At 41.1% G+C, this 27831-nt stretch overlaps 1 protein-coding gene across 1 annotated transcript; it reads left to right on the top strand.

Moving 5' to 3' along the window:
- Positions 1–1322: 1322 nt before the first annotated feature.
- ITIH2 (inter-alpha-trypsin inhibitor heavy chain 2) lies at positions 1323–26409 on the top strand (the record flags this gene model as incomplete). The annotated part of the gene is made up of 21 exons (XM_079548848.1): positions 1323–1406; positions 3008–3082; positions 7034–7069; positions 7798–7970; positions 8677–8781; positions 9120–9282; positions 10751–10858; positions 12384–12512; positions 13191–13307; positions 14605–14773; positions 15899–16024; positions 16848–17029; positions 17575–17760; positions 18528–18667; positions 19242–19414; positions 21335–21469; positions 23472–23585; positions 24095–24293; positions 24947–25119; positions 25747–25858; positions 26262–26409. The coding sequence occupies 21 exons, from the start codon at positions 1323–1325 to the stop codon at positions 26407–26409; spliced, it is 2847 nt and encodes a 948-aa protein (XP_079404974.1).
- Positions 26410–27831: the final 1422 nt, after the last annotated feature.

Below are 27831 nucleotides of genomic sequence, written 5' to 3'. Positions count from 1 at the left end.
AGAACACGACCTGCAGTAATGTGGAGGAGGAGAGTACTGCCCAGATCATGCTGTTTCGGCCTGAGGAGTGCAGAACTACCTAAGGAGCAACTTCTGAGACTAGAAACTGTCTCTTCAAGAGAAGCAATGTTGCTGACTCTACACATGCATCTCTGAGAGCTGAATTGGAGGTCAGGGTTTAAGTAATAAACATTACTTACATGGCAGTGGGCTGAAAGGCTGAAATTTTGCTTGGTTTCCTTGTGAATCTCTGAATGCAGTTGTAGGTCTTAACCTGAGAAGTGATCTGTTGAAAAGATGGAGAAAGGATGTGTAACAGCAAACTGAGGCTGTAGGAATTTTTACTGAAACATCAAAATGTGGCATAGCATAGTATAAGGTGACAGAATACTCTAGCTACACTACACTACACTACACTACACTATGCTATATATCTATGCTGTGCTATGCTGAACTACACTATGCTAAACTTCGCTATGGCAAACTACGCTATGGTTTGCTGTTCTGTCCCTGGATCCTCACAGTATTTCAATCTTTCCCAGTGGGATTACTGAAATGTCTGCAAATTTCCTTTCTTTCCAAAAGAGTGAATGTGTTATGCCAGCTCCTTTTGCCAGAAAACTCCTTCCTCCCTTCTTTCTTCTTTCCTCCTCAGTGGCTTACTTTGTCCATTTTTTTAAGTGGCAAAAGAAGCAGAAAGGCCAAAACAGTTTCAAAAATCACAAGAGCCTTACAACATGTTTTTGAAAATGTCATCAGATGCTTTCTGATGTGATCACAGCAGATGTGATCCCAGTCGGAGAGGAAAAAGGGTATTTGTGTGGGTCAGTATACAGCCCAAAGGTCTCTGCCAACCACAGTGAGATGGCTAGATGAAGGAGTCCTTTAAGAAGCACAGTATTGCTGCCTCCATCACTCTGAAAGCCAGTCTCCACCTCATTTACTATAAACAAACAGACTGGGAGCGAGTTCTTGCTTTGATCCTTCCAAGTCCTGCATATCCAAGGTCTGTGCCTAGCAGGAAATTAGTCAAACATCATGGGAACCTACAAAAGCAAGAGGTGAGCCTATCCAAGCCTGAGCTGTTATCGAGGGCAGGGCCAAGTGAAGACACTGTTTGGATAACCCTTGCTCGGACACCACAGCTCTGACTTGCGTTGCAAGGCAAATATTTACCTATGGCCTAAACAAAGTCAGTGTTTCAAAACTTTGTGCAAAATACTACATAACCCCCATCAGTTTCCTTGAACTTGTCTCAGAGAAGGAAAGATCTTGTGTCTAGTCCCTATGCTGGCTGTTCTCAGGAGACAAGCAGAAAGAAAATGAAGCATCTGATCTACTTCATGATTGTGTTCCTCACTTCTGAAGTAGGAAGCTTCGATCTTGTTATCGATGGAATCCCAGATGTGAGTATTTCCAGCAGGGCCCAGGGCTGCCTTCCTTGCTGAAGTCCAGATTGGTGCTGCCACTGGCTTCAGTGAGAGCAGGACTGGGTCGGTGCTTCTTGTTCTGCTTGTGTCTCATAGTTTCTCTTCTACTCTGAGCTAAAATAGTATTGTTTGGCTTGGTTTTCACCAAATTTCACCAAATGGTCTTCACCGTTACTTTTTAATGTTGTTAAAGCTGGGATAGAATGAGCAATTCCAATTTCTTTTCAAACAGGATTCGTATTTTTAACTCAGCTTTGCTTTTGCTGGTGCTTTCAGCCTTTACTATTCAGCTAGGCTTCTATGTTCATATTTTCAGTGTTTTAGATTCCATTCCCTGGATTAAGAAGAAACTCAGAATCTACATGTCTTTTTGAATGGGATCTCCTGTATGGACCACCATGAATTTCAGCAGAGTTCCATATGAACTCAGATTACTGTTAACAGAAATTCAAATACAGAGTTAAGATCCTATTGTCTGTACATTCCTTGGCAGGAGGATGAGATAACTTACAGAAAAAGCATGCAATAGGATAAGATAATAATAAAAAGAGCTTTCTCTTTTTATTCACAAAAAAGAGATTTTGTGATTCAAAAGTCAAAATTTAAAGGCCTATATTCAGGTGAGATTGTATTTCAGTGTCTACACGCATTTCCACATGAATTAGAAACTGCTGCAAATTCAAATTTGCATTTTTTATTGCAATCTTTCAGCTAAGTTGGCATGAATCATGTGAAGATTTCTTTTCTTATGCAAGACTAATGTCTGGATATTCTTTCATTTTTCTTTCTTCTTACAGCACCTTTCATGACACAGTCTGATTTTTATCCTGAGTTTATGATTCCCGTCAAAAATAGCCCAGAAAAATATTTCTGTGCTCCTCTCTAACCACTGTCATCATATCACTTCAACATCAATGTGCTTAAGCAATTCAAGTTTATTTTGTGCAAACCTTTGTGTGTACGCTGTCATCTAAGTTGGAGAGCAACTCATGAACCTTGACTTCTTAATTGCCATAAATAAAACTGCTAACAAACATAGAAGAGTTTTGCTGTGGTGTAAGAAGCTCATTTCTAATCTGTACAGACATGCATTTGGAAAAGATCTGATGTTTTTCTGTGTCATTTGGACAAATTTACTTTCCATACATAAGATTGGAGGCAATTTCTTGTGGTTTGAGCAGAAATTCTCTGAACTTGCTGGTTTAGGTGAGATCAGTATCTGAAATGTCAACGTTACCATATAGTGACACATCCTGATGATCACCTGCCTCTTGCTTATAATGGGCATTTCAGTCCATTAAATATTATTCCTTGTTTTGGAAGGAAAGGTTGTAAAATGAAGGTAAAAGTCATGATGATAAGAGTACATAGAGCTGGTTGTCCACAGAGAGAAATGGAATGTATGAATACACAGCAGTTTGGTCTGAGGTGGTTTGCAACTCTACTCCATACTGGTATATGGGGACATAAATTCATTTTGGAATTGTATTAGAGTGCTAATCAGCAACAATTCAAGTGACAAATCTAACTGCAAGACAGCAGTGACACATCTTTGTTTCCTCCTTTTTCTCCTTTAGGAAGTGGAAAATCTGGTTGACATAGAAATTGATGGATTTCCTTCAAGCTCCAGGACAAGAAATGGCAGGTACCAGGTACAGTACCAGCAATGCTTCGAATAAAGGAAAACAGGAATCCCAGGGAGCTCTCCCCAGGCAGTTTGTTCCATTTCAAGGGTTGTGAATGTGCAATCAGGTGGTACCAACGGATCCTTAAATACATTGAGACATTCACACATCTAGTTGCTGATGCTACCCTTTCTGTAGTACCTAGAGCCTTGTTTCATATCTGACTTCCTAAGGTAGAACTATAACATAGATGCCAAGAAATGGGTATACTTGTCTGTCTCATGTTCTGTGTGATACATGTGGGACTGAAAAAAAATGGAAAAGAAGAACTTCTACACAGGCAATGTATGTTGAAACTCTGTAGTCCTGCAGATAGTCCATTCATTCATATCATTTTTGACCTAGTTCAGGTCAAAAGTGCAGCACAATGTAACATGGTAAATTGACTGGGGAAGTCCAAGGACAGGGAAGAGAATTTATTTCCAGAGTGCTGATGTGTTACAGATAATTGTACACTGCTGGTTTCTGAAACAGAAGTATTTAAGACAACATTGCAGGAGTTTTGGGGTTTTTTTGTGTGTGTTTTATCAAGTACTAGTTAAGAATAATGATAATGAAATCAGTTGTTTGAAGATGTTGACTTTTATTGTGCTGAATGAAAGAAATGTTGTTCAGAGTGGACCTTGTCCTCCATCAGAGCTCTGGTGTTGCCTTTCTTGAGCTTGTTCAGTACAGCAAAAACAAAAGATCATCTTGAGTAAAATTGGATTTCCCAGCATCTTTGAAGTTAAGAACAGGCAACTATGATTCATCTTTATCCTAAGGTGTTTTGCTTTTTTTTCAAATGGGCCTCACACAGAGTCTAATTGTGGCTTATTGACACCTGAAGATTCTATTACACTGCCAGAAAGATGGAATATTTTAGCATAAATATGAAACAAGCCAGTTCACATTTGCCAGATTAGAATTTAAATAATCTAATGACTATCTAAGCAGAATTCCTCACTTCTTCAGGGCATCATTTCTTTCCAACATATCTTTATTAGCATATGGATTATGTTGTCTCTGTTCTCCAGCTTTCTGGATGCATAATAATATAGACATATGCATATAGCAATTTGCAACCATACTTGTGCTTTTTATTATAGTAGATTATTTATCCTATTCCCATATATTTCCCATTCTTTACATTTCATATGAGTCTTTGAAAACCAATAGAGTGAAGATCTCAGGATGACTTACCTTTGTGTTGAGTCACAATAAAAGATTAATAAATTAGATGAAAAAACATCTTAAGACAGTAGTTCTTGGCCAACAGCAGGCACACAGTTACTTACTGTTTTAGCACTGCATTTTTGATCTGATTTTAGGGTGGTCCTGTGTGGAGCCACGAGTTGGATTTGATTCTTGTAGGTCTCAACTTGTATGTCTCAACACAGGATATTCTGTGATTTTATGATTTTCCTACAGTGAGCTCATTAGGTCTTTGGCAACAAGACAACAAAACTCTTCTGCAGAACGTGCTGATTAGATATAAAGACAAATAATTGTTTTCCATGCACTAGATTAGATCTTGTAGTGAAAAAAAAAGTGGTCACTGACGGATCCCAAAAACACTGTGCCTCAGGTATGCAAATGGTCCTTGAGACCACAGCAATAGAGTGGCCCATGGGATAACCTTGTGAACCTCTTGTGACGGAGCAGCATCGCAACATTCACACACAGTGATCTGGGCAAAGAGTTACAGAGAGCTAAGTATCCACAGCCTGCACAGATATCAGGAGAAGACCGGTCTCAGCACACTGAAGTTAGGGCTCTGCATCTATTAAGACTGTATCCCTAAAACAGTTCCTGAAGCACTTGCCTGCAGCCCAACCCAAACTGTGCCACACATGAGGAGTTCCACAAAACACTGCTTCTGTGCAATGCAACCATCGGCAGATCTGGATGTGGTTTAAAAGAAAGGATCAGACACAATTTTTCTTGCTAGAAATAGCACGTGCCACAGAAATCTCTTCAAGGCCTGTGTTTTCAATAACCACATCAGCACTCAAACATAAAGTGTAATTATTTACAGCTCTGTCCTCATGACCTGTTGAAATAATTAATCTCTGCAACCTTTGGGATCCCAGGGGGATGATTGGGCCAACCCATGTCTGATCAGTAACAACAGTGGTGGGAGTCACTACACATGTGAGCAATAAACTCAGTGTCTCTCTCACTACCTCCCCTTTTCCTCTGCCCTCACAAAAACAATCAGGAAGGAAACCTAGGCATCCTGAAAGCTTTATGCACCATGTGTAAGGTGAGCTGGAAACCTAAGCCCCCTCTGAAAACCAGAAAAGTATCACAATAAATAAATTGAGAAAACCCTCCTTTGTGCTAAGGTCTTGGTCTTAGTCTTTTCAAAACAATTTATTTCATTTGAGGTTCACTTAATTTGTATTCACAGCTTTAATGTTCCTCACCCTAAGGATATGTCCAAGGGCAGTATTCATTCTTCACAGTCTGATTCTTTATCAGATGTGAGGGGTTCAGTTCACTGTACAATTATATTTGTAGAGTTTCACAATGGGCTGTGCAAGGATCAATCCATTATGCTTTGCAGAGGGTATCTACGGTGCCATTAACTTTCAGGTCCTGAAATCCCAGTCTGGATGCTTTAGGTGGAACCTGTACAGCTGTGAAACAAAACCTGAGTTTGTTCTCAGTGAGATGGGAATGCTGCAGTCTATCTCATTTTAAATAATCCTTAAAATCTCTTCTTTAAAATGATCTTGCTATGAGATGTATCACCTCTTAAGCATATCTAGACTTTCCTGATGTATAAAAAGGCTTCAAACTAAATTACTAAATGTACAGCAAGCCTTATATACACCATTTGACTAAATCAGTTGCTGTAAGCATCATCTGTGGATTTGGGTCATTCAAGTGCTACTTCCATCTGACATAATATTGGTCTGGTTTTGTACATATTTATAATTAATCCATCAGTATGTGAAATAGTCTTCCTAGACTCCTGATCATCATCAGTGGAGTTGAGGAGTTTCATTTTGTGGTATACAGTAGTGTGTGAAGTAGTTCAGGGAGTCTGTAACATCATAAAAATGTGAGAGCTGTCAGTTTCATGTTCTATAAACCCAGCTTAAGGCAAGGCCATCATCTTCATAGCCCTCCTTTGGACACTTTAAAATAGTTTTATGTTCTTCTTATATTGTGGCACCCAAACTATATTTGGTGCTCAAGGTGACGATGCACAATGCACAGCAGAGGGGACAACCCCTTCCCTCTCCCATCTGACAGTGCTGGGCCTGGTGCACCCCAGGGTATGGATGGTGAATCACCAACTGGAACAGTCAGCATAGTTCAGGGCATGCTATGTTCAACCACATGGAAGTATCTATTTCAAGATGAAAGACATGATTCCGTTGGCTCTGAAGAGCTGAGGTTGGTTGGTTGTGACAATCTGTAGACCAGTTGCAGGCAGCTGCATTGAGCAATCACATGTCCTCCTACAAGTGGGGGAGCCAAATCCCACCCCAGGGATAGACGTGTGAGTTTCAGGGAATTAAAAATAGAATGTTTCAAATGGCCACAAGATGTCACCACATTTTCATAGAAATTTCCAAATGCGACAATTCATATTGCAGGAAATAAGCCAACCATTAATGAGCATTGTTTTAGCTCATCTAAGCACTGTGTACATAATCAGAATTGCATATATGAAAATGTACATATGCCGTATGTATGTAATATGCTTATACGAGGGATACATCCCACGTATGCATATTGCATAAAACATAGTAATAAAAGTAAATGTAATAAAAGGAATCTGCTCACTAAGCCTGAGAACTCGAATGAATTCCGATCATTTTGGAAAGCAGCTTTTGGATAATTACACTGTCTGATCTCTTAAAACAGCCACAGTCTATGCTGCTTGTTTTGCTGAAATACTTTCTCTGTATTTTTCTTTTCTAGCGAAGCACATCTGACTGGGGGTATGTTGGAGATCTGGTGAGTTTTTTTCCTCCTCTGTGGAGAAAAATATTGAATAAAGAGATTTTGTAGTTAACCATTTTTTGGAAATCAATTCTTCTGTTTGTTCAGTTCCTTGTTTTTACTGCTGGTTGGGTATTAACCTAATTTCTTTAAACAGCCGACTGTTTGCACAATGCTGTTTATTCAACTGCTCTTCTGGGGAGAAGAGTATGGTAAATATGAAGAAATGAGCAACAAAAACGATTAGACAAAGGCAGTATTTCAATGTACCAGTTTAATACTGTTCTACAACTGCTATGATTTAACTATTTACAATACTAGATCAGTATTCAGTGTTTCAGGTCTTTTTTTTTTTTAGGGCCTTTATTGAAAATAGTAGCTCCTTTCTCCTCAGTATATGATGTTGAGGATTGCTACATAACCCTTCTACGCTGGATTACATCGAGAGAGACTTTCCAAGGACTGATTGCCTGCTGGAAAGCAAGGAAAGCACTCCAGCTCAATAACTTCTCTCTTTCAGATAAAATGTTATAATGAATTTTATTCACATGGGTATCTTGCCACAGTTGCGGGTAAAATATTGAAGTGCCTTGAAATGGAATTCATGATCCACCTGGCTGCCATATTATAATAAAAAGTGATCGAAAAAAGGGCACTGATGCTATAAAAGGAGCTGAAATCATTCTTTAGGGTGCATTTTCTAGCTGTATCCTAAATTTATAGAGTTATTTTATCAATTACAGGTGGAGGATGATGACAAGATAGGTCTTTACAGCTACAAAGTTCAGTCCACTATAACATCACGGCTGGCCAACACAATGATCCAAGCCAAAATGGTGAATAATGCAAAACGGCCCCAGCACATAGTGTTTGATGTACAAGTTCCCAAAGGAGCTTTTATTGACAACTTTACTATGTAAGTAGTGGGCAGATATCAGCCTTGTGCTCTGACAGGTTCAATAATAAGGGTGAAAATGGTGGGAGAGAAGTGTTCTTAAAAACAAAGCACCTTCTATCATTTGCCGGCTTCAGTGTAATTTGAGTGTGCTTTCTCAATGAAAAAAGGCTTATGTCATTGTACTATCTATCTGTCCATCCCTTCGTCCCTGGTAATTATAGGGCCATTGGCCAACGTCAACAAGAATTGACAAAAGGACAGGAGTCTCAAGCAGATCACTTGTCTTTGGCAAATTGACACCAGATCAAAGGAGAGAGAGTCCCAAATAAGAGCTCTCGCTGAACAGCTTCTTTCAAAGAGGCAGCAGCCAGCTCGCTGGTCAGCAGACATGAACCCATCCATGTTTCCAAACAGCAATGACATGAGTAACTGCTTGTCTTGCCCAAAGCACTGGGAAGTGTGAAGAAGGTGGAGAAGAGCAGTTCCTCCTTAGAATACGAGAGTGCCAGCTAGATGAAATAAAGAAGCAGCTAGGCAAAAAGATGCAGATTTGCTGGAAAACAAGCTTCATTCATTTGATCTTAAATGAGAGCCTTATTATTTTATTTCCCACTGGGTTATAAAGAGATTAGATTTGACTGATTTTTTTTTTTTTTTAAGTAAAATAATAATTACTGATTATGAAGTTTTTTCTTTTGCAAATGGACTGTCTTCTCTGTCCTAGGGATGTCAATGGTATAACATTTACCAGCTCAATTCGAGAGAAGTCTGAAGCCAGAAGAATGTACTCCCAAGCAAAAGCCAAAGGCAAAGCTGCTGGAATAGTGAGGTATAAGGATTTTGGTGTATGGATACTGTACTGAACTTATTCACAGAAGGACTGAGCTGACCCATCCCAGGAGGAGAGATATGACGTCCTAGTAAGAAAAATGGGTTGGAAAAGCAGGTTTTGCTTACTTATAGCAACTTTGATATGTAAGTGTCAGGACTTAACTTGTGCTTCTGCTTTCAGCTCAATAAAATGTATTGTGCTAATAGAGAACAGCAGTTCCCTGGTATAGGTCACAGTTAAAACTGGGTTCAGAAATGTATATATCTAAAAATAATGCAAAGAAGCTCTCATTTTCCTTGTATTTTCTCAAAATAACTCCACAGCTAACTTTTCAGGAGCAATGCCTTGGATATGGAAAACTTCAAAACTGAAGTGAATGTGCCCCCAGGAACAAGGATCCAGTTTGAGCTTCACTACCAGGAAATGATTCGAAGGAAACTGAGCTCCTATGAGCACGTTATCTCACTGAAGCCGGGGCGCTTGGCGAAGCACATGGAGGTAAAGTAGAGCTGGTGTGTGTAGGTAGCATCCTACAAGTGAATCTTTCTTGAGAGGGCAGAGGAAGTTTCTATGAGCCTCATGGCAGGCCATTTCTTCTACTGCTCCTTCCTTTAATACTGGCTTGAAACAAATAGTCTCAAGGCCACTTGGCAGGCCATCAGGAGAAACTTCAAACTCATATATTTATATGAGTGATCAGCAAATTTATCCTGCCTCCTGTCAATTTCAGGTTGGATATTAGGAAAAAATTATTCTCAGAAAGAGTAGTGAGGCATTGGAACAGGCTGCCCAGGGAGGTGGTGGAGTCACCATCCCTGGAGGTGTTCAAGAAACATAGAGATGTGGCACTGAGGCCATGGATTAGTGGACATGCTGGGGGTGGGTTGAAGGTTGGACTGAATGATCTCAGTAGTCTTCTCCAGCATTAATGACACAGTTGGGCATTTCCTGAACTGTGACTGACTCATGTCGGAATCCCTTGGACTAACGAGCTTTGGTCCATGTATACCTCTGTGTAAACTCACCCTGACTGAAGGAAAGCAAATAAGATGTGCTGTTTATTTGGAGCAGGGCTTTTCACAATAATCCCAAATTCATTAGATAGTGTCCTATTAGAGCAGATGTTCTCTGTAGGATAGGTTCTCCACATCTGGCTGTCTAAAAACGATTTGCCTTATTCGTACCCTCTTGCCCATACTTTCCAAGAGTATCCTCTATCATCTGCCAAGAGACAGAATTCAGGGCTCACTGGACATTTCCATCTGCCTGTTCTCATGTTTCTATGTCATAAAAGTTTTTCAGTTTTCTATAGCTTCAGCACAAGCTGTAAACCCCGTAAATCAAAGTCTGCTGTTCACATTTCCTTGGTGCAGGCTGTAGTCTGCTTCAAGCTTTCTAAAGGCCTGAGTAAGTCCTACTGAAAGGGACACTGTATCTTGCTTTCTAGTAAACTTACTACTAGAACTGCAACCACAAAAAGCCTTTATCTCAGACCAACAGGATAAAGCCTTTATTTTCCAAATCACTCTGGCCATCTAACCCAAAGTGAAAGTACACTCCATCCTATGCAGAGGAGAATAGAACACAACTTTTTGTGTTCTTCCTGGCCTCAGAACCCAAAGCAGAAGTTAGGCAGAGTCAACTCATACTTTCCTGAAAGCACAAATTGGATTTGTGCTTTCATGCTTTGACCTTGATTCCTATCCTGTTCGTTTCCATAAGGGGAGGCAGAAGGATAAAGAATGAGCATTTCTGCCAAATTCATCCTATTCTTTGGACATATATTTTGTCTTTCCATCATAGTTTTAGTATTACATAGACCCCCATCCCAAGTGAAACTAGCCCTACAAGAGCATTCTCAAGAATATCCCCCTCTCCTTCTGGAGTTTGCCTGTGGAGGGTTTATGGTATCCTGACACAGCAGTGGCACTGCATCATACTAAATGTCCTCCTTTCCTGCCTCCAGGTGGATGTCCGCATTATTGAGCCACAGGGAATTCGCTACGTGCATGTTCCCAATTCGCTTGGAGATCATTTCAATGGAATCACCACCATCTCCAAGGGAGAGAAAAAGGTAACAGTTACAGAGAGGAAGCAGCAGGACACTTCAGTTTTCATAGTTATTCCTCCACAGCCATGGTATTTTCTCATACTTCCTGAAAGCATTTAAAAATATGACCAAAATACACTATTTTCATTATTGCTATCTAACCATATGTACAAGATGCTTGAATACTACAGCAATACAGAAACAGAGTGTAGGCCATCTTTCTTTGTGCAAATCTTTCAATTTGTAATTCTGAAAGAGCAGTACACAGGAATTGCTGGACATGAAAAAGGTGGATGACGAATGTCAAGTAGAATAAACATTGCTCCACAATCTCAGTTCCAACTGGGAACATCTACCTAGGAAACTTTTTAGGACTGCTCTTCTCCCTGACGTGCTTACTCTACCTTTCTCTATCATAGCTCTTATGTGTGGATAAACCTTCCAGTAGCAGAAAGTTTTCCACAATAGATGTCTATCAATGACTCTGGGAAGGTACAACTCTTTTCACTTTCTGATAGAGATCTAACACAAGGTGTGTAAATCAGACCCAGAAAGTCTGTGTATATTACTATCATAATTTATCAGGCGGTACTGTTCCTTGATATCCAGGCTCAGCTTCATATCTCATTCACTCACATTCCTATTTCAGCGAACTAATTCAAAGGTAATGTAGGCAGATATCATCTGAGAGAGTTTAATCAAGAATTTGAAGGCAAATAAGTGAACAATAATTCAGAGCCCTGTTCACCTGCTTTTATGGCACATTCTTCTCAAGCCTGAAGGTGTTATTTGTTGCCATTATTCACCTTTATTGTTATGGCAGTATTCTTAACAGCATATGTGATAGATATATAGCAAAATGTCCCCAGTATTAAAATAGTCCCAGGTATTCATAACATTAAAAGAGAGAGAAGGTTTCACATTCCAAAGACCTTAAAAAGAAGATGTTGCAGAAACTGCAAGCATACAAGACAGTTTGCCTTTGGATGCATGTATTGTGATTTAACTTCTTAAGAAATTTTGAGTGATCTGTCAAAGCAGAGAAATGCAATGCAAAGAATAACATAACATCTGCATAACCAGTCGCAAGACTAATGAGAAGAACTCTACCACTCAGTTTGCAGACAAATTACGAGCTTTCTTTTCTTCAGGGGAAAAAAAGAAACAACAACAAACTTACTTTGAAAGCTAATTCAAAATATTGATTAAGCTCAGGATAGCTTCAACTAAGAAAATGATAAATAAGCCAGAATATTGCTCTCTAGAAAAGAATTGCCCAGCTCTGATGGAAATATTTGATACAGAAGATATGAGTCACTGTGCTTGTGTCACAATTGCTACTAATGAATCAGCATACCCAGGCAAATCTCAGCACAGTTTTTGTTTTCAAGTGACAAAGTCCATTTTCCATTTAAACTGGGTGTGTAAATAAAGAGAGAAGAGAATCTTTCTGTAAAAGAAGATCTTTCATAAATGGATGAACTCTCTATTTCAATGATCTGCCTTTCTCACCACTCCTCATTAACTGATGATCACTTCTCATTTCAAGGCTCATATTTCTTTCAAGCCCACAATGGCTCAACAACGAAAATGCCCCACTTGCTCATCCACAGCAGTAGATGGAAATTTCGTGGTGCAGTATGATGTGAACAGAGAGAGCACAGGTGGAGAATTAGAAGTAAGTATCTCTGTTTAACCAGGACCAGTGAATACAGGGATTGCTGTCATTAGGCAAACTGTGCTAAACCTCATCATTGCATTACTTCTGCAGTTCGCTAAGCAGAAATTAAGCTCCACTGGTACGTGCAGAGAGGACAAGATCAGAAAGAGCTTTGTATCCAATTGAAAGAACAGAGAGATTTTAAGTGGATAGAACAGATTTACTTAATTTATGACTAAGTCACAGTCCTACAGACAGTCAGGAGCAGATTTCTGTCTTGTCCACAGGCCAATGTCTTTCATATCTAGCAGTCATCTGGTGATTTAATGTTGAATCAAAGGGCACTCAGTGGAAGTTGTACTGATTTATTACGAGAGAACCAGAACATCGATATTTTCATGTTAACATGAAGAAAAGATATGGGAGTTGAATTATTACATAGAGAACAGTCTTTTTAAAAACATGTTTATTCATCGCCATGCCATTGCATGGCAGCTGTCTGAGAACCAGGCTCTGCTTTCCTTGATAAACAGTAAAGAGTGTAGACAGTGCATGGCTACAAATACACGTGTATGTGCAGAACTGGAAGTAGCAACCAACCCATTGAGAGTAACAGTATTTTCTGCTCAGTTATTATCTTGGCATCTTTAGCACAGCTCATTTTACAGCAAGGTTTATTATTATTTTATTTTGCAGATTTTTAATGGCTATTTTATTCATTTCTTTGCTCCGGAAAATCTTGATCCCCTGCCCAAAAACATTCTGTTTGTTATAGACGTCAGTGGATCAATGTGGGGACTGAAAATGAAACAAGTAAGTGTTTGACTTTGAGAATCTCCTGCCAACTTTTCCCATGTGCTTTACCATACAATTCTATGGCAGGTTGCCATTCAGATTTACCATGTTTGTTCTTTACACTTTGCTCTGTCAAATGCTCACTGTATTTGGTGAATATTTGATGAATCAAAGAGTTCATTTTACTCCTTATTTGTAATACTCCTTTCCATATTGTAAAGAAGAGATGATACCATTAGAACACTGATTTTAATAGTAAAGTGAAATTTTATTTGACAGATCATAAAGCATTTTATAAAGACCTTGAATCCCTTTTTTTTTTTAAAATCTCCCTCACTATATCCTGGGAAAGTCTCAGTGAAGGTACTATAACCCTGCCTTCAAAAAGTTATGGACAAGTTGATGGGTTGGTGATTAGGCTGGATGATCTTCCAACCTTCATGATTCTATGATTCTAAGTTGCTGACTGCCCACTGAAGGGCAGTAAGAGTGGATTAGACAGTATAACTCGTGGAAAAAAGAAGGGCAAGAAATTTGATTTATTCTGTAAAAAAGAAGTCCTGGGGAAACATAATCAGCTTTCAAATATATTTCAAGAATTGCTCCAAAAGAGAAACCCAACAACTGACATTAATGCCCACACAGGATAGAATAAGATGGAATCAGATGGATTTACAGCAGGAAAGATTTACATCAGATAATACAGAAAAAGCTTTGTAGTGCTAAGGGGAAAGTCTGTGAGATTGTAAATCATGTGTCACTGAAGATTTTCAAGAGCTGGATATTAGTCTGGGATGATCTAAGGATGTTTGAATTTGCTTCAGTGTATAATACCAGGGCTTGGCAGATTTCTTCCTTGGGGAAATCAATGCTGCAAAACTGGGATGTAGGCTAATCGTCACTTCTTTAAATCACATATTTTCAAACAGATGTTACCCAGCCCAAAATGACAGCAGTGCAGGCAGAGTTAAGTCACCTGAGCTAGTACAAGTAATTCCTCTCTCCTGGACCACAGTGTCTCACAGACTGCTTCTCTCTCACGCACTCTTTGTTAGCAAGTGTTAAGCAAGGATAGGTTGAGGCACATGGATTTGTTCCTGCTAATTGCATTTTTTCCCCTGTGTTTCTTTAGAGAAAAGTTCTACTTTATGTTAGAAATATGTAAAAAGAGATCTAGAGAACAGATGCTGTTTTTGGATTCCAACGCTCACGTTCCTATTCATCACAGGCATCTGTTTACTTGCAGCCATGTTAAGAAAATGCTTTAAAGAAAACAAAGCTTAAACCTGTTATTTCTGTAATTTCCTCTTTTCAGACCATCGAGGCCATGAAGGCAATATTGAGCGAGCTCCGTGCTGCTGATCAGTTTTCTCTTATTGACTTCAACCACAATGTCCGATGTTGGAGGGATAATTTAGTCTCAGCTACCCCAGCACAGGTTGAAGATGCTAAGAAGTACATCCAGACAATCCATCCCAACGGGGGTATGAGGTTTTGATTGCAAGGTGCTCTTGACACTTAGGTATCACAGGAATGGGTACCTCAGACAACATTCAATTTGGTGGAGTATTCCTAACAAAAAGTCTGAATCCTGATTTGGGAAAAACATGTCCTGGGCTAAAGGAGACCAAAGCTTCCACTTTATTTTGTTAGGGAATGGGATGGCACCTCCTTCCACTGAATAGGCTGACAGATGGGAACATAGAGAGAAAGTAAAAGAGCTCTAGAGATTTCTTCCTTCTTAGCATCACCATAGTATCATGCTCCCAGCAATGAGGTGTGTCTATGGCTGCACGTCACCTTTGCATTACTATGGCACCATAGGACAGCTGCTTTCAATCTATAGGGCCTACCTGCAGCCTTACAGACCCCAAGTATCCATGAAAGATCAGCCTTATGAAGCAGAGTCTCACAAGCCTACCTCTAGGGTCTCCAAGGACTATAGGTTGTAGACTGCCTGATGTTCTATTAAGTGCTAACCTAGGCAAAGTGTCCATCCTTTTTATGCTTCATTTCCTTGTCTGGTAAACAAGAACAGTTGCCTTTTTCAGACTTTGGAAGCTTCACCGCGGTCCCCCTGGAATTACTGGTAGTAGGAGGGATGAGGAGCCCCACATGGGGACAACAGCCCAGTGCAAAAGGGAGTATCAAGATCTGCTCTCTTAATGGAGCTTAGGGCAAAACGTGTAGTGTGCCTATATACAAATGTGCTTAAATACTTACAAAATATGTGTTCCCATATTTTAAAATCACCATCATGCTGGTGGACAAACTCAAGAGCAAATAGATTATAAGCTATTTCTATTCACAGCACTATGAAACCAATCTGACACTTTCCATTTCAGTAAATGGTGTAACACTAAATGAGGAAAACAGTGAAAGGTCTATTTAACACAATGATCAACATGCAACAATTTTCAGCTTCTGTTTCCTTAGGGAACCAGAGTGGTAGCAGATGTACCATAAGAATCACAGAGGGGAGGTTTTGCTGCTTTAATCTCAGGTCTTTGTTCACGCTGATTAATTCCACTGGAATCTCAGAACTGATCTGTATTTGACAAGACACTCCACAAGATTCAAACCTGTTTTCTTCATTGTGTCATTGGCAGGCACAAATATCAATGAAGCTCTTCTCCGAGCCACATTCATCCTGAATGAAGCCCAGAATTTAGGCATGTTGGACCCTAACTCAGTTTCCATGATTGTATTGGTTTCTGATGGAGACCCAACTGTAGGTAAGGATTCTGCTTTAAATTAGAAGAAAGGACAGTGGAATTAGCCTCATAAATGCAAGCAATACTTAGACACTTCAATAGTAAGTTAAAAAAAAAATCTTATTTCTTTCAATGGCTGCACTGCTGCAGATGCTATAGATGCCATGAGGCTGTGCACGTGAGCTTTCACAAAAGATGAGCAACTACAGAGATGCATAAGTCCTATAGGAGAGATAATCAGAACAGTGTAAGAGAAAATCTCCTCTTCTGATAATTCCAACTCTTAATATTACTCAGTCCCAAATGTAACATCAAAATCTGGAAAATAAGGTAGAAAGCAAATTGATCTGGATTGAAATTGGTAAAGGTCAGAAGTAATCCATTAGTGTAAGATGCCAGCCCATAAGACAAACTGCCATAGGTTTGTTAAACAGCCAGTCCCAGTGGGAGGATGTCAACAAAAAAAACCTGTACGGAATTGTATTAGCCTGCAGAGAGCTTGAAGGAGAAATTCTGGGAGAAGTCTAGATGCATTATAATTGCAGACTCCCTGAGAAGTTAGTATGAATTCTGCAAACACAAAGAATATGTATCACATACCAAAAAAAAGTTCAAAAGAATTATCTTCAGTGGCAATAAGTTGCTAATCTCCATCCCGAAGAAGCCAAAATGTCACTTTATGTAGGGTTTATCTGGCCAAATGGAGATTTAGCAACTAAGCCAGCTTCCTCAACATTCCTCACAATTAAGAGAGAAACAGAGACACTTCAAGGGCACGAATGCTCTCATCCTAATGGAGACGTCCACTGTTGCTCAGATGAATGTCACTCTGTGTTTCTCAAAGGTGAGCTAAAGCTGACAACGATCCAGAAGAATGTGAAGCAGAGCATAAAGGATGAATTCTCTCTCTTCTGCCTCGGCATTGGGTTTGATGTAGATTATGATTTCCTGCAGAGAATTGCAACTGACAACCGTGGCATGGCCCAACGGATTTTTGGAAATCAGGAGACTTCTGCCCAAATGAAGGTACATTTCTAGCCCGTTACCTTTTAAGCTGAGGATCCAGTTTTGCTCATAGCTGAAGAGCTAACTCCACTAACTAGAATGGAGTGACTGTGGATTCACAATTTAGAGAGGTGGGGATCACTAAAGTTGTTCTTTGTTTTGGAGAGTTGTGCAAGATGACAACCATGCATTAGCTTAAGTGCAAAAATTAGGTGAGAAACAACCATGTTGCACAACAGCCAAGACCTGCCCAATCTGATGATCAATTCAGGCACATAACACACCTTCATTCAAATCTTTTAGTTGTAGCATGAACACATTTTTAAGAACAACCCATGGACCATCCCTTGGCTTCCACAGGATTTGGGCCAGACCTCCTTGCTCTACAAATATACAGATGTTCTGAGGCTTAATTATAAAGCCTACTTTTGCTGGGGCAGGGAAAGTCCTTCTTACCCACTGATGCTCCCAGTTTTGCCACCTGCTCTCCTCTCAGTCAGGGTGGCCCATGTGGGAGGCTTGCTTTGGGTACAACAGGCTCACTTCTCTGTTCCCTGCCATCTCAGAGATTCTACAACCAGGTCTCCACCCCACTCTTGAAGAAGATACAGTTCAACTACCCCCAGGAGTCGGTGTCAGATGTCACCCAGAGCAGCTTCCACAACTACTTTGGCGGCTCAGAAATAGTGGTGGCTGGGAAGGTTGACACTGCAAACCTCCAGCACTTGGAAAGCGTAGTCACAGCAACAGCGGTGAGTGGGGCCCTCTCTAGGATGCCTGCTCTTGGAGTTTGGGCTGGTTCATTCACTCATGTGTCCAGTCTCCTTGATGGTTGTGTTATGCCTGTTTGGGTCCTGGGTGGAAGTGTGGGGAACCTCACAGGGGTTTGTCCCACAAGGTTTTCATAACAGCTTCAAGTTACAGCCAAGAGCAGTCACTCTCTGAAGCCTTCAGAAGGGCTTGCTTCTTATAAGAAATGTAATGTACAAAATTCAATTCCAAATCAGAATTTGTTCTAAGATTATGAAGTCATCCTTCAAGCCTTATGGAGGTGCAGGGAGACCCCCTAATGTATCTCCTTTCATGGCTGAAACTGCTGCTGCTGGGGACTTCAAGCTGGTGCCTCTACATGGTGATAGGTCCTTGTATTATTCTTTCATGGTATGCCTTGTGGCATATTACTCATTTAATGGCTGTTCCTCCACTTGGAGAAGAAAGAGGTGAGGAAGAAATACATCTGGATCCTTCTTTCTGAGGAGGACTTAACAACACTTACAGGGCTTGGAAACTGTGATTTGATACTTGCTACAGAAATCAAGCATGTTGAATATTCTTCGCAGCTGAAACACTGCTCCCCTTCCAATGGAGTTCTGGGGCTTTCTGAACTGTAAGTGACCGTGTGCAGAGCCAGAGTAGGTCCTTACTGCCAAGCATCTCAGGAGTTGACAAAAGGGGACCTCAGAGACACCCCATTCACCTGGCTCACCCTTGTTGTCCTTTTTTCTTATTTATTGCATAGGCAAATGCAGAGCTTGTCATGGAAACCTTGCGAGATGTTGAAGAGCTGGATGGTTTCATGAAGAAAGACAAATATGCAGATCCTGAATTCACTAGGAAGCTGTGGGCCTATCTGACTGTCAACCAGATGCTGGCAGAGAGGTGAGGAGAAATGTAGTCTGTGATGGCAGGGAAGTGAAGCATGAGAGCAATCTGGTCTTTCCTGAGACCACAGGGTTTCAAATGAGTAAGGTAAATAAATCAGAGTGAAGACAGGTGATATCTTCTGTCCTCACACTGCCATCTTAGCACTCATAGATATCAGGTAATAGAGTTTGGGAGCAGTTAAATAGAGGAAATCTCTGACTTCGACAGACCCGGGTGTGGAGCTGACTGGAAATGAAAAGAATTTGCTTTTCTGAGCATAAGAGCTACAGAGTTTCAGGAAAAAAAGCCCTTTGACTTTAGGAAGTCTGATGAATCCCATGTGAAGAAGAATGAGGTCTTCTGCTGGGACCAGAAGATGAGACTGAGCTTCTGTGTGTCCAGACCAACATCCACAGAAGCCTAGAACAGTCTGCTTGTACAGTGTGTTCGTGTACACCTTCAGCCTTGCCTTACTGCAGCATCTGCATCCTACCACCTTGGCTCTATGACTGCTCTGTGGTGGAGCCACAAACGCTGTGGTTGCTGTGAGGAGCTACTAACTATGCCTTCTGCTTTATCTTCCACCCAGAAACACAGCCCCCACTGCAGCTTTGAAGAGGAACATCACCAAATCCATCCTGCAGATGTCCCTTGACCATCATATTGTTACACCCTTCACTTCCATGCTGATAGAGAACTCTGAAAAAGATGAGATAATGCTTGCAGATCAGCCCAAAGACCCTAGAAGAGGATGCTGCTCAGGTCAGTGTCTCAGGCCACTACACTATCTGTCATTTTGGATTTGTTATCATTGATTTTTTAAAGCTAACATGTTCATTGTTGAGATGGGCAGTTTGTGCTTTTAGGACAACTTTCAGGGAAAGCTGACTAAATCTTCAGTCACTTTCACAGCATCCTGTTAAGCAAGTGCTCTTTGGAGCTATTGGATTCAGTGAGCATTGGATGTGCTAATATTAGAGAGATAAGCTTCCCAATAAACATGCTGTGTCACATATGGAACATCTTCTTACTGGGGCAGATACGTCTAGTTCCTCACAAGCTGTAGAATTGACCTATATCTGTATCTCATCACCACTTTCTTCTCCTGGAAGCTTCCCAAGGTTACTAGCAATCAGGTGTAAGTATATGTGGTATCTGAGATATCATAATAATACGGAGTGCCTCATTAACTAAACTCCTGGATTACTCCTTTAAACCCAATACTTCATGTTCCTTGTTACAGCAACCTTATTTCTAGCCAAATGAGGTGAAGTAGTCTTGTTCTGGCATCAGCTGATAGGGTCCAATGCAAAGCAATGACTGTGGGTCATCCCCATCCAGTTGTTTTGTGTCCTCACCAGTCAGCAATTTGAAAAAGCGCGACTGTTGCTGTTAGGAAAACATTACTGACGCAATGTAAGGAAAGCACTGAAAGTACAAGATCAACTCTTTGGACAACTGAGTCTAATGATTTGCAATTTATTAATAAATAGGACAGTTTGAATTGTCTATGAAGGAAAGAAGCAGTCTATGTTAGGGCAATGGACAACATCTGACATGTCACACTGCAAGTGATGGTGACTTTGCTAAGAGCCCAAGCACATTCAGCAGACTCAGTTCTCACACTCCTGGTTTACTATAACCATGTCCTGCCTCAGTGAAATGAAATTTTCACGTCTGCCAGTTGTCATTTTCTAGTTCATTTATTTGTCTTTTCAATTTGAAAGTCTGCAGCTGAGATCCAAAGAGAAATGAAATGTTTGTTACTCACCCCGTGTGCTACAGCTCATGACTATCAAACAGGTGAGCACAGGAATGGCACGTATTACTGTGCAAATTCATGACAGGTGACACGAGCAGACTAATTCAGATCATGTTTCTTTTGTTCTAGAATTCAAAGGACTCGAGTGATTTTAACGTTAGGTCCTTGTGTCCTTTGGTGTTTGACAGAGTAGTCAAACATTGACAGCACTGAAATCAGGGTCAAAACGGGCAGTGGAACATGACTTCTGAACCTTAGCAGAGAACAGAGGCTGTAGAAGTACTATCAAAGTGATTTGACGAGTGACAATCTTTGCTTGTGATTGTGTAAAACATGCAGTCTGTAGCAAAATGTTTGTGTATGCAAAGCATGGAATGGGTAATCTGAGGCAGCCTTCTGTCTGTCCCTTTACAAATTTAATTAGAGCTCCTCCGTCTGCGTGAGCAAAGGCTTAGTGTCTTCCACTGAAATAGCACATTTTCAAAAGATTGGTCAGTTGTCCTTTTAGCAGAACAGACTGATTGCAAAACTGAACTAAAGTTTCCTGCCACATCTACCCTCTTCTTGGGATCTCTAGATTTTAAACATGCAGTTTTTCATTTGGCAGAACACTCACAGCATTGCTTTGAGGGTCTAGCTGAAGTGGGTCCCATTCACATGAATGACAGTTAAAATGTCAGCCTCCATTTTTCACCAATAGCTTATGGGAAGCTTAACTGAAATGGTAAGTGAATCATATTACCCTGATAGTGAGAATGGAGCAAACGGATCCTTATTGTAGATTTGCCTGTAGTAAATAGTGCCGTGCCTACTTTACGTGGTATAATGATATCAGGCTCTGATTCAACACATTACTTTAAAAATTACACTATTAAAATGTCTTCACTAATGAAAACCTAATTATGACTGTCATTTAACAGGCACTTTAGGATTAACTCCAAATGCACCTGATAATAATAAAGGTATCCCATCCTGGGCCAATGTCACCGCTGTGCCAGTCAGCTTCATGCCTGAGCAAAGGAGTCCTCCTGTGTCTGCTGTCAGCATAAACAGAGGTAAAAGCTACAGCATTTCATAAGGCCATAGAATCATAAAGTCATAAAGGTTGGAAAAGACCTCTAAGGTCTTTCTTTGCAAATAAGCACCATGCATCAGCACTCATTACACCATAAACAAATAAAGGAAATAATTATAATTGTTGGGCGCTCTGGGAATTTCAGCTTCAAGAATGATTTAAGCCAGCACTCATTTAGAGGGGGCAGCTGGAATGAAGTAAAACTGAATGTGTGAAAGGCTCTCGATTCAGCCCTTGTAGAGGTCTGTGCATGGCACAGTCATTGGCCTCATACATGACAGGCACCTCAAAATCCATCTGGTGCCCAAGGATTGCACTTTTCCTTATAAAATATTGAGCCACTTTGACTTAGAATAGATTAATCTGTAAAAATATTCCCTAAATTACAAGAGTGAGACTAGTTCAGACCCAAATAGGCTCTAATAGTCACCCCATCTGCTGCTGTGTTCTCCCCAAGGCTGAGGCTGCTCACAGGCCTTCTTTGCAGTAGCAAAGCTAATGTGAAGTTGCTGCTATTGTAAATGGCAGCAAGAATGCTCTGTGGAAGATAAAAATCTCTGAATGCACTGATGATTGATGGGTCCTGTTAACACTTGGGCCTTTGCCACATCTCAGTGCCTGCTTACACAGAGCATTCAGGAGAGCCATTGCCTATAAAAGCAGTATAACTGCAAAATTACTCTGCGAGTGTGCTGTGTGTGGATGTGTTTATTTATACAGCTGTCAAACAAAGAGCTATCCAACACCTTCCCTGTACAGATAAAGGGTTAATTTAAGACAGAGATAGTCAAGAAACTGCTTGGAAAAGAAGAGGAATGGGGCAAAGTGACCTGTCCGCCGTATGTACATATTTTGCACTGGAAATTCTTTGCATTCTGAGAAAAACTGATCAGAACAGCATCAAGCTGAAGATCAAGCAGTTAGTGAAAATTAGGAAAAAAGATTGAGGGCCATCTCCAATATTCTGCATATTCAGAAGATTTAATATATTCAGAAAGCTTCTTCACTCTTTGGAATTTCACAGAATCACAGAATCGTTAAGGTTGGAAAAAGCCACTAAGATCATCCTGTCCAACTGTCAACCCATCCCCAACTTGCCCATTAACCATGCCCCTCAGTGCCACATCTACTCTTTTCTTGAACACCTGCAGGGATGGTGACTCCACCACCTCCCTGGGCAGCTTGGTCCAATGCCTCGCCACTCTTTCTAGGAAGAAATTTTTCCTAATATACAATCTGAACCTTCCCTGGCACAAATTAAGGCACCTCTCGTCATCTCTCTGTTACCTTGGAGAAGAAGCCAACCCCCACCTCATTATAACCTCCTTTCAGGGAGTTGTAGAGAGCAGTAAGGTCCCCCCTGCACCTGCAGGTGCCACCACTTTTCTGTAAAGAGAAATCTGATCAAGGGCCAAGGATTTGCCTTGGCTACAGGATGAGTTAATACTTCCAAAACATGAGGAACAGCTGTATTTTGAGTAGAAGCTGGCCAAGATATCCCTACAGGCAGCAATGAGTACAAAAGTTGTCTCTGAATGTTGGCAGGGAGATGGTCAGCTGGTCCTGAAAATTGCTTCAAAATGCTCTGAGTGCAGTGGCTCAATCCCTGTGTCCCTCATCTCCAGGACAGGTATAGAATCATAGAATCATCTGAGTTGGAAGGAACCCCCAAAGGCCATCTGTCCAACTCCCCACAGTGAACAGGGACGCGTACAGCTAAATCAGGTGCTCAGAGCCCCATCCAGCCTGATCTTGAATGGCTCCAGGATGAGGCATCCACCACCTCTCTGAGCAACCTGTTACAGTGCCTCACCACCCTTACCCTTAGTGTAAAAACCCTTTTTCTTATATCGTCTAAATCTCACCTCTTGTAGTTTGAAACCATTTCTCTTTGTTTTATCACAACAGACTCTGCTGAAGAGTCTGTCCCCTGTTTTCTTGTAGCCTGCTTCTCAAACCTGTGTTTTTTCTCTCTGTTTCAGTTGACAATGACCCACATTTCATCATATACCTGCCCAAGAGCCAGAGGAACATCTGCTTTAATATCAACTCAGATCCCGGACATATTCTAAACTTGGTTTCTGATCCTAGTACTGGTAAGGGAACAAAAAGTACAGTTTACATTACAGTATGACTTTCCTTCCCTCAGGTCTGAGAGGTGTTGAAAGAACGAAGGTGAAGTGTCTGAAAGGAGGATGCATGGTGACCTGAATGAGGCAGCAGGTGGAGGGAAGTGGTTATTTCCCTTCACATACAGAGTACTGTGCCTAGTTTGAGCTTGCCAGTACAAGAAAGATGTTGATAAACAGGAACAAAATTAGTGGTGGCCAAAGAGATGATTATAAGGCTGGAGCACAGGATGTAGAGAGACACTGAAAGAGCTGTGTTTGGTCAGTCTTAAAAGAAAGAGGCTCAAAGTGAATCTTGTTGCTGTCTACAATCGCCTACTCAGAAAACAAACATAGCCAGAGAGTTCTTGGAGATGCACAGCAGAAGGACAAGAGGCAATAGAAATGAACTGATACATATAAAAGACAGATTAGAGATTAAATACTAGGAAAAAATTTATCACCCTAAATTTAGGCAACATCTCTGCTCTTCACAGGAGTCGTTGTCAATGGGCAGCTAATTGGGGCCAAGAAGGAGGAGAATAAGAAACTCAACACCTATTTTGGCAAATTTGGTTTTTATTTCAAAAACAAAGGCCTGAAAGTGGAGATCGACACAGAAACCATAACGCTGAAAGATGGATCTTACAGCATCATGTTGTCCTGGTCTGACACAGGACACATCATTCGGAAACAGTAAGTTGCTGAGCATTTATTATCTGCCCTGTGCAACTTAACATTGGGCTTATCCAACCCTGGGTGAGATACAGGTTGCAAGGTGCCTACAGTGGGGCACGTGCTCCTCAGCTGAAAGTCTGAGTTCTCATTATGAATATTATGAAGTTAATGAAGATTAGACAACAGGGCCACGGAAGTGATTCAGTTGACCAAGCAGAATTAAGAAAAGCTGTATTTCTTTCTCTGCTGCTGACTATATTAAGAGCCAGTTGCCTAAACATAAGCATCCTGTGTTATTTGAGGTGCCCAAGGGGCTCCTGATATGACTTCAAACATCCACACCTTCATCTGCAGAATGAGAGTAAGCAGCAAAACGGGGGACCCTACAGCACTGGATCCTTGTTTAGGGAATGGGATCACTTCCTGAATTTCCATTCCTTGTAACAGGAGCTTAGATCTGTACGGCAGGATTTGGTGGTGTGGACATGGGCATGAAGTGTCCTATTAGACACCATCCTTCCAAACCTCTGGGTGCTGCTTCCAAGGCTGTGAGTTTCTGTTGCCCTGTCAGCCAGCTCCATGCAGTTGATGCGTTAGAGCATCTCAAGGGCATTGAGCACTTACGTGTGACCGGCTGGACTGAGCTCTCTCTTTTGTTTTGCCTCTGCTAGGCTTCTCATATCGGTGAAAAAAGAAAGCAATGTTACTATCAGAGTGGGTGAGGAAATGTCCTTCATGGTTTTGCTGCACCGTGTGTGGAAGAATCACCCAGTTAACGTTGACTTCCTGGGAATCTACATCCCCCCTGAAAACCAGTTTTCTCCTGAAGCACAAGGGCTGATAGGTAAGGACTGCATGTTGGGAGAAGGGGGACACTAAGAAGGATTACTGCTAGGGTGAATCAGATGGCTCTGGGATTGCTGTAGTGCCCGGGAAGCTCCAAGAACTCTATAGAGCATAAGCAGCCAGGAGGTTATTCTGAATAACTCTGTTATGTGGTTTTCCCAGCTTGGCTATTCTGTTGTGACTTGAAGAAAAAAAAAAGTGAAACAAACCCCTCAAACCTTCTTTTTGTATTGAAGTTTTTAATTCAGCTCTCCCTTGAATAGCTGCTTTGGCAAATAACACAAAACAAAAGCAAGGGCTTAGTCCATAGAGAAAAACAGCCCTTCGAGCCCTGGACCCACCCAGGGCTCCCTTTATGATGTGGGAACCCTGTGCAGCAGATTGTTTTCCCAAATACTCTTCACAGTTCCAATCTGCTTAAGTAGAAGTTTTCTGGCTCAGAAGCAGAGCTTTTTACCCTCCCCATTTGGTCAGTCCTTTAGTGCTGGAGACAAGATGCTGCGATCCATGCAGGAGTGGCTTGCCTGCTGCATCCAGTTTGGATTTTTAAAAGTGCCTACCATCAGCTTACATCACAGCCATGGAGGTTAGAACATGCACAGAGCTTTTAAATCTCTTTGATCAGGTCAGTTTACATCTGAACCAGAAGTGTATATCTACAACCAAAGACCTGGGCAAACTCCAGAGAAACCACAAGCCACCATGGAAGTGAAAGGAAACAAACTCACTGTTACTAGGTAGGAATAATGTGCTTGATTGCTCTCTTTATGACTTTCTTCTCTTTTTAATTATCTCACTGACTGCAGGCTTAATTAAGGATCTTGGGGATCCCCTATTTTCATCTGCTAACAATCTGTCTTTAGCTGCTGGCAAAACACTTGGATTCTTTTGTAATTTAACGTTGCATGAACAGTTCTGGTCATGTTGCTGTCCAACATCTGACCTTGGCTGTGTAGTAGTACCTGGGATCCCCACAAAAGGGCCCATGCAGTCACAGAAGTGTGAAGTTCATTGCATTCTGCAGTTGTTTCCACTCTGCACCCACTCACACTTTGGCAGAGAAGTACTGCAAGCCAGCAGGATTAACAAAGTCTTGTCTGCTTGTCGTGACTCTCATATTGGATGGCCTCTTCCTCACAGGGGATTGCAGAAGGACTACAGGACAAACCGTGTGTTTGGGACTGACGTGCAGTGCTGGTTTGTGCACAACAGTGGGAAAGGTTTCATAGATGGCCACTACAAAGATTACCTTGTCCCCCACCTGTACAGCTTTCTGAAGGAACCCTAAACGCTCAAGCTAAACCAGTTTATTATAGAAAATTCTTCTCTGCTCCTTCACACCCAGACTGGTAGCTGGCAGCCTTCCAAGCCAGATTGACCAAACATCACCAGCATTTCCTTTGTAAGTGATCAGTGTTTCAAATGTAACTCCCTCTTCCATTCAAAAATTAAATCTATAATAAACTGACATGCTGGACTGTAGGAGGTATCTTGTATTAGCTGCGTCTCACAACCACTGAAGTCAAGCTCCATTAGAAATTTCAGCTGTTTTGCAATACACATCTCACAGCAGACTTGTAATAGCACTGTGGTGGCACCTATAATCTTGGTATCATACACAACCAGATTTAAAAAAAGTCATGCTTTTCAACTTTTGTCCTTTCAGAGAGCAGGGAAAAATGTAAGTTCATGCATTGCTGGATTTGGCAAAAAGCAGCGTGGTTAAAATAAGCCCAGCCAGGATGATGTGCATTACATACCTGACAAATCTAACACAAAAGGAAACTGGGATCATGAAGAGTCCCTAGCCTTTACAGATGTGCTAACCAGTGGTCAGAATTTCCTTGAAATAGCTCATGCTACTACACTGCAGGAAAATAAATTAGGTGAGCCCAGAATATCTTGTTTCGGTTTTGGTAAACATTTCAGCATCACAGTGAAATTCTCACCTAGATACAGAACTGGGGAAGTAGGATAAAGAACTGGAATTCAGACTACATAGAAATCACCAGCAGTACTAAATGCTTTGCTTCCAGGGGGATCAGTTCACAAAAGATGTCATACTTTTCAAAAGCAACAAATGAGATCAGTAGTGAAACGAACATACACGTGTATGTACCTAGAATTGCATTTAAAACTCTGCTTTCACAGGCAACCTTAGGAAAAAAAATAATAAAATGCTGACCAGATTCTTCTCAGCAGCCCTAATGTAGGACAGGCACTCCAGTTATCTACTTGCCTTCCTGTACTTTGGTGTCCTTTGCCTGTGAACCAAAGACTGGTATGCATCCTTCTTTCAGTTCTGTTGTCAGAAGTGTGGATTTATGCATGTTGAGCATCTCTTCAAGCTATTCTCAGAAGCGTATGCATGTCTTCTGCCTTAAGTTCCTTTCTGCAGAATTGTCCATTTTTTAGATACTGTGTTACTGCTTGACTTGTATTTGTGCCTGGGATCCCCGGAAAGCCATTGAAATCCTCTGTGTGAGGTTAGTCCTGACTGCAGCTCTTTCGTTCAACCTCTGCAGTCTTTCAGTTTTCCTGCAGGGGTCCCCTGGAAACCACGAATCATGGTTCTCTGAGGTAAAGCAAGGGACAAGCAACAGTGAATTTGACACTGGCGACCTGAACTTTTAGACTGCACTGTAACTGGGGTACACATCCACAACAGCATCCTGTTCAATTCAGCTCACCAAGGAAGGGGGTGAGTGGC

This window comes from Tetrao urogallus (genome assembly GCF_951394365.1).
Source record: "Tetrao urogallus genome assembly, chromosome: 1".
Classification (NCBI taxonomy): Eukaryota; Metazoa; Chordata; class Aves; order Galliformes; family Phasianidae; genus Tetrao; species Tetrao urogallus.
Note: the sequence above shows the minus strand (reverse complement) of the source record. Positions and strands in the feature narration are given on the sequence as shown.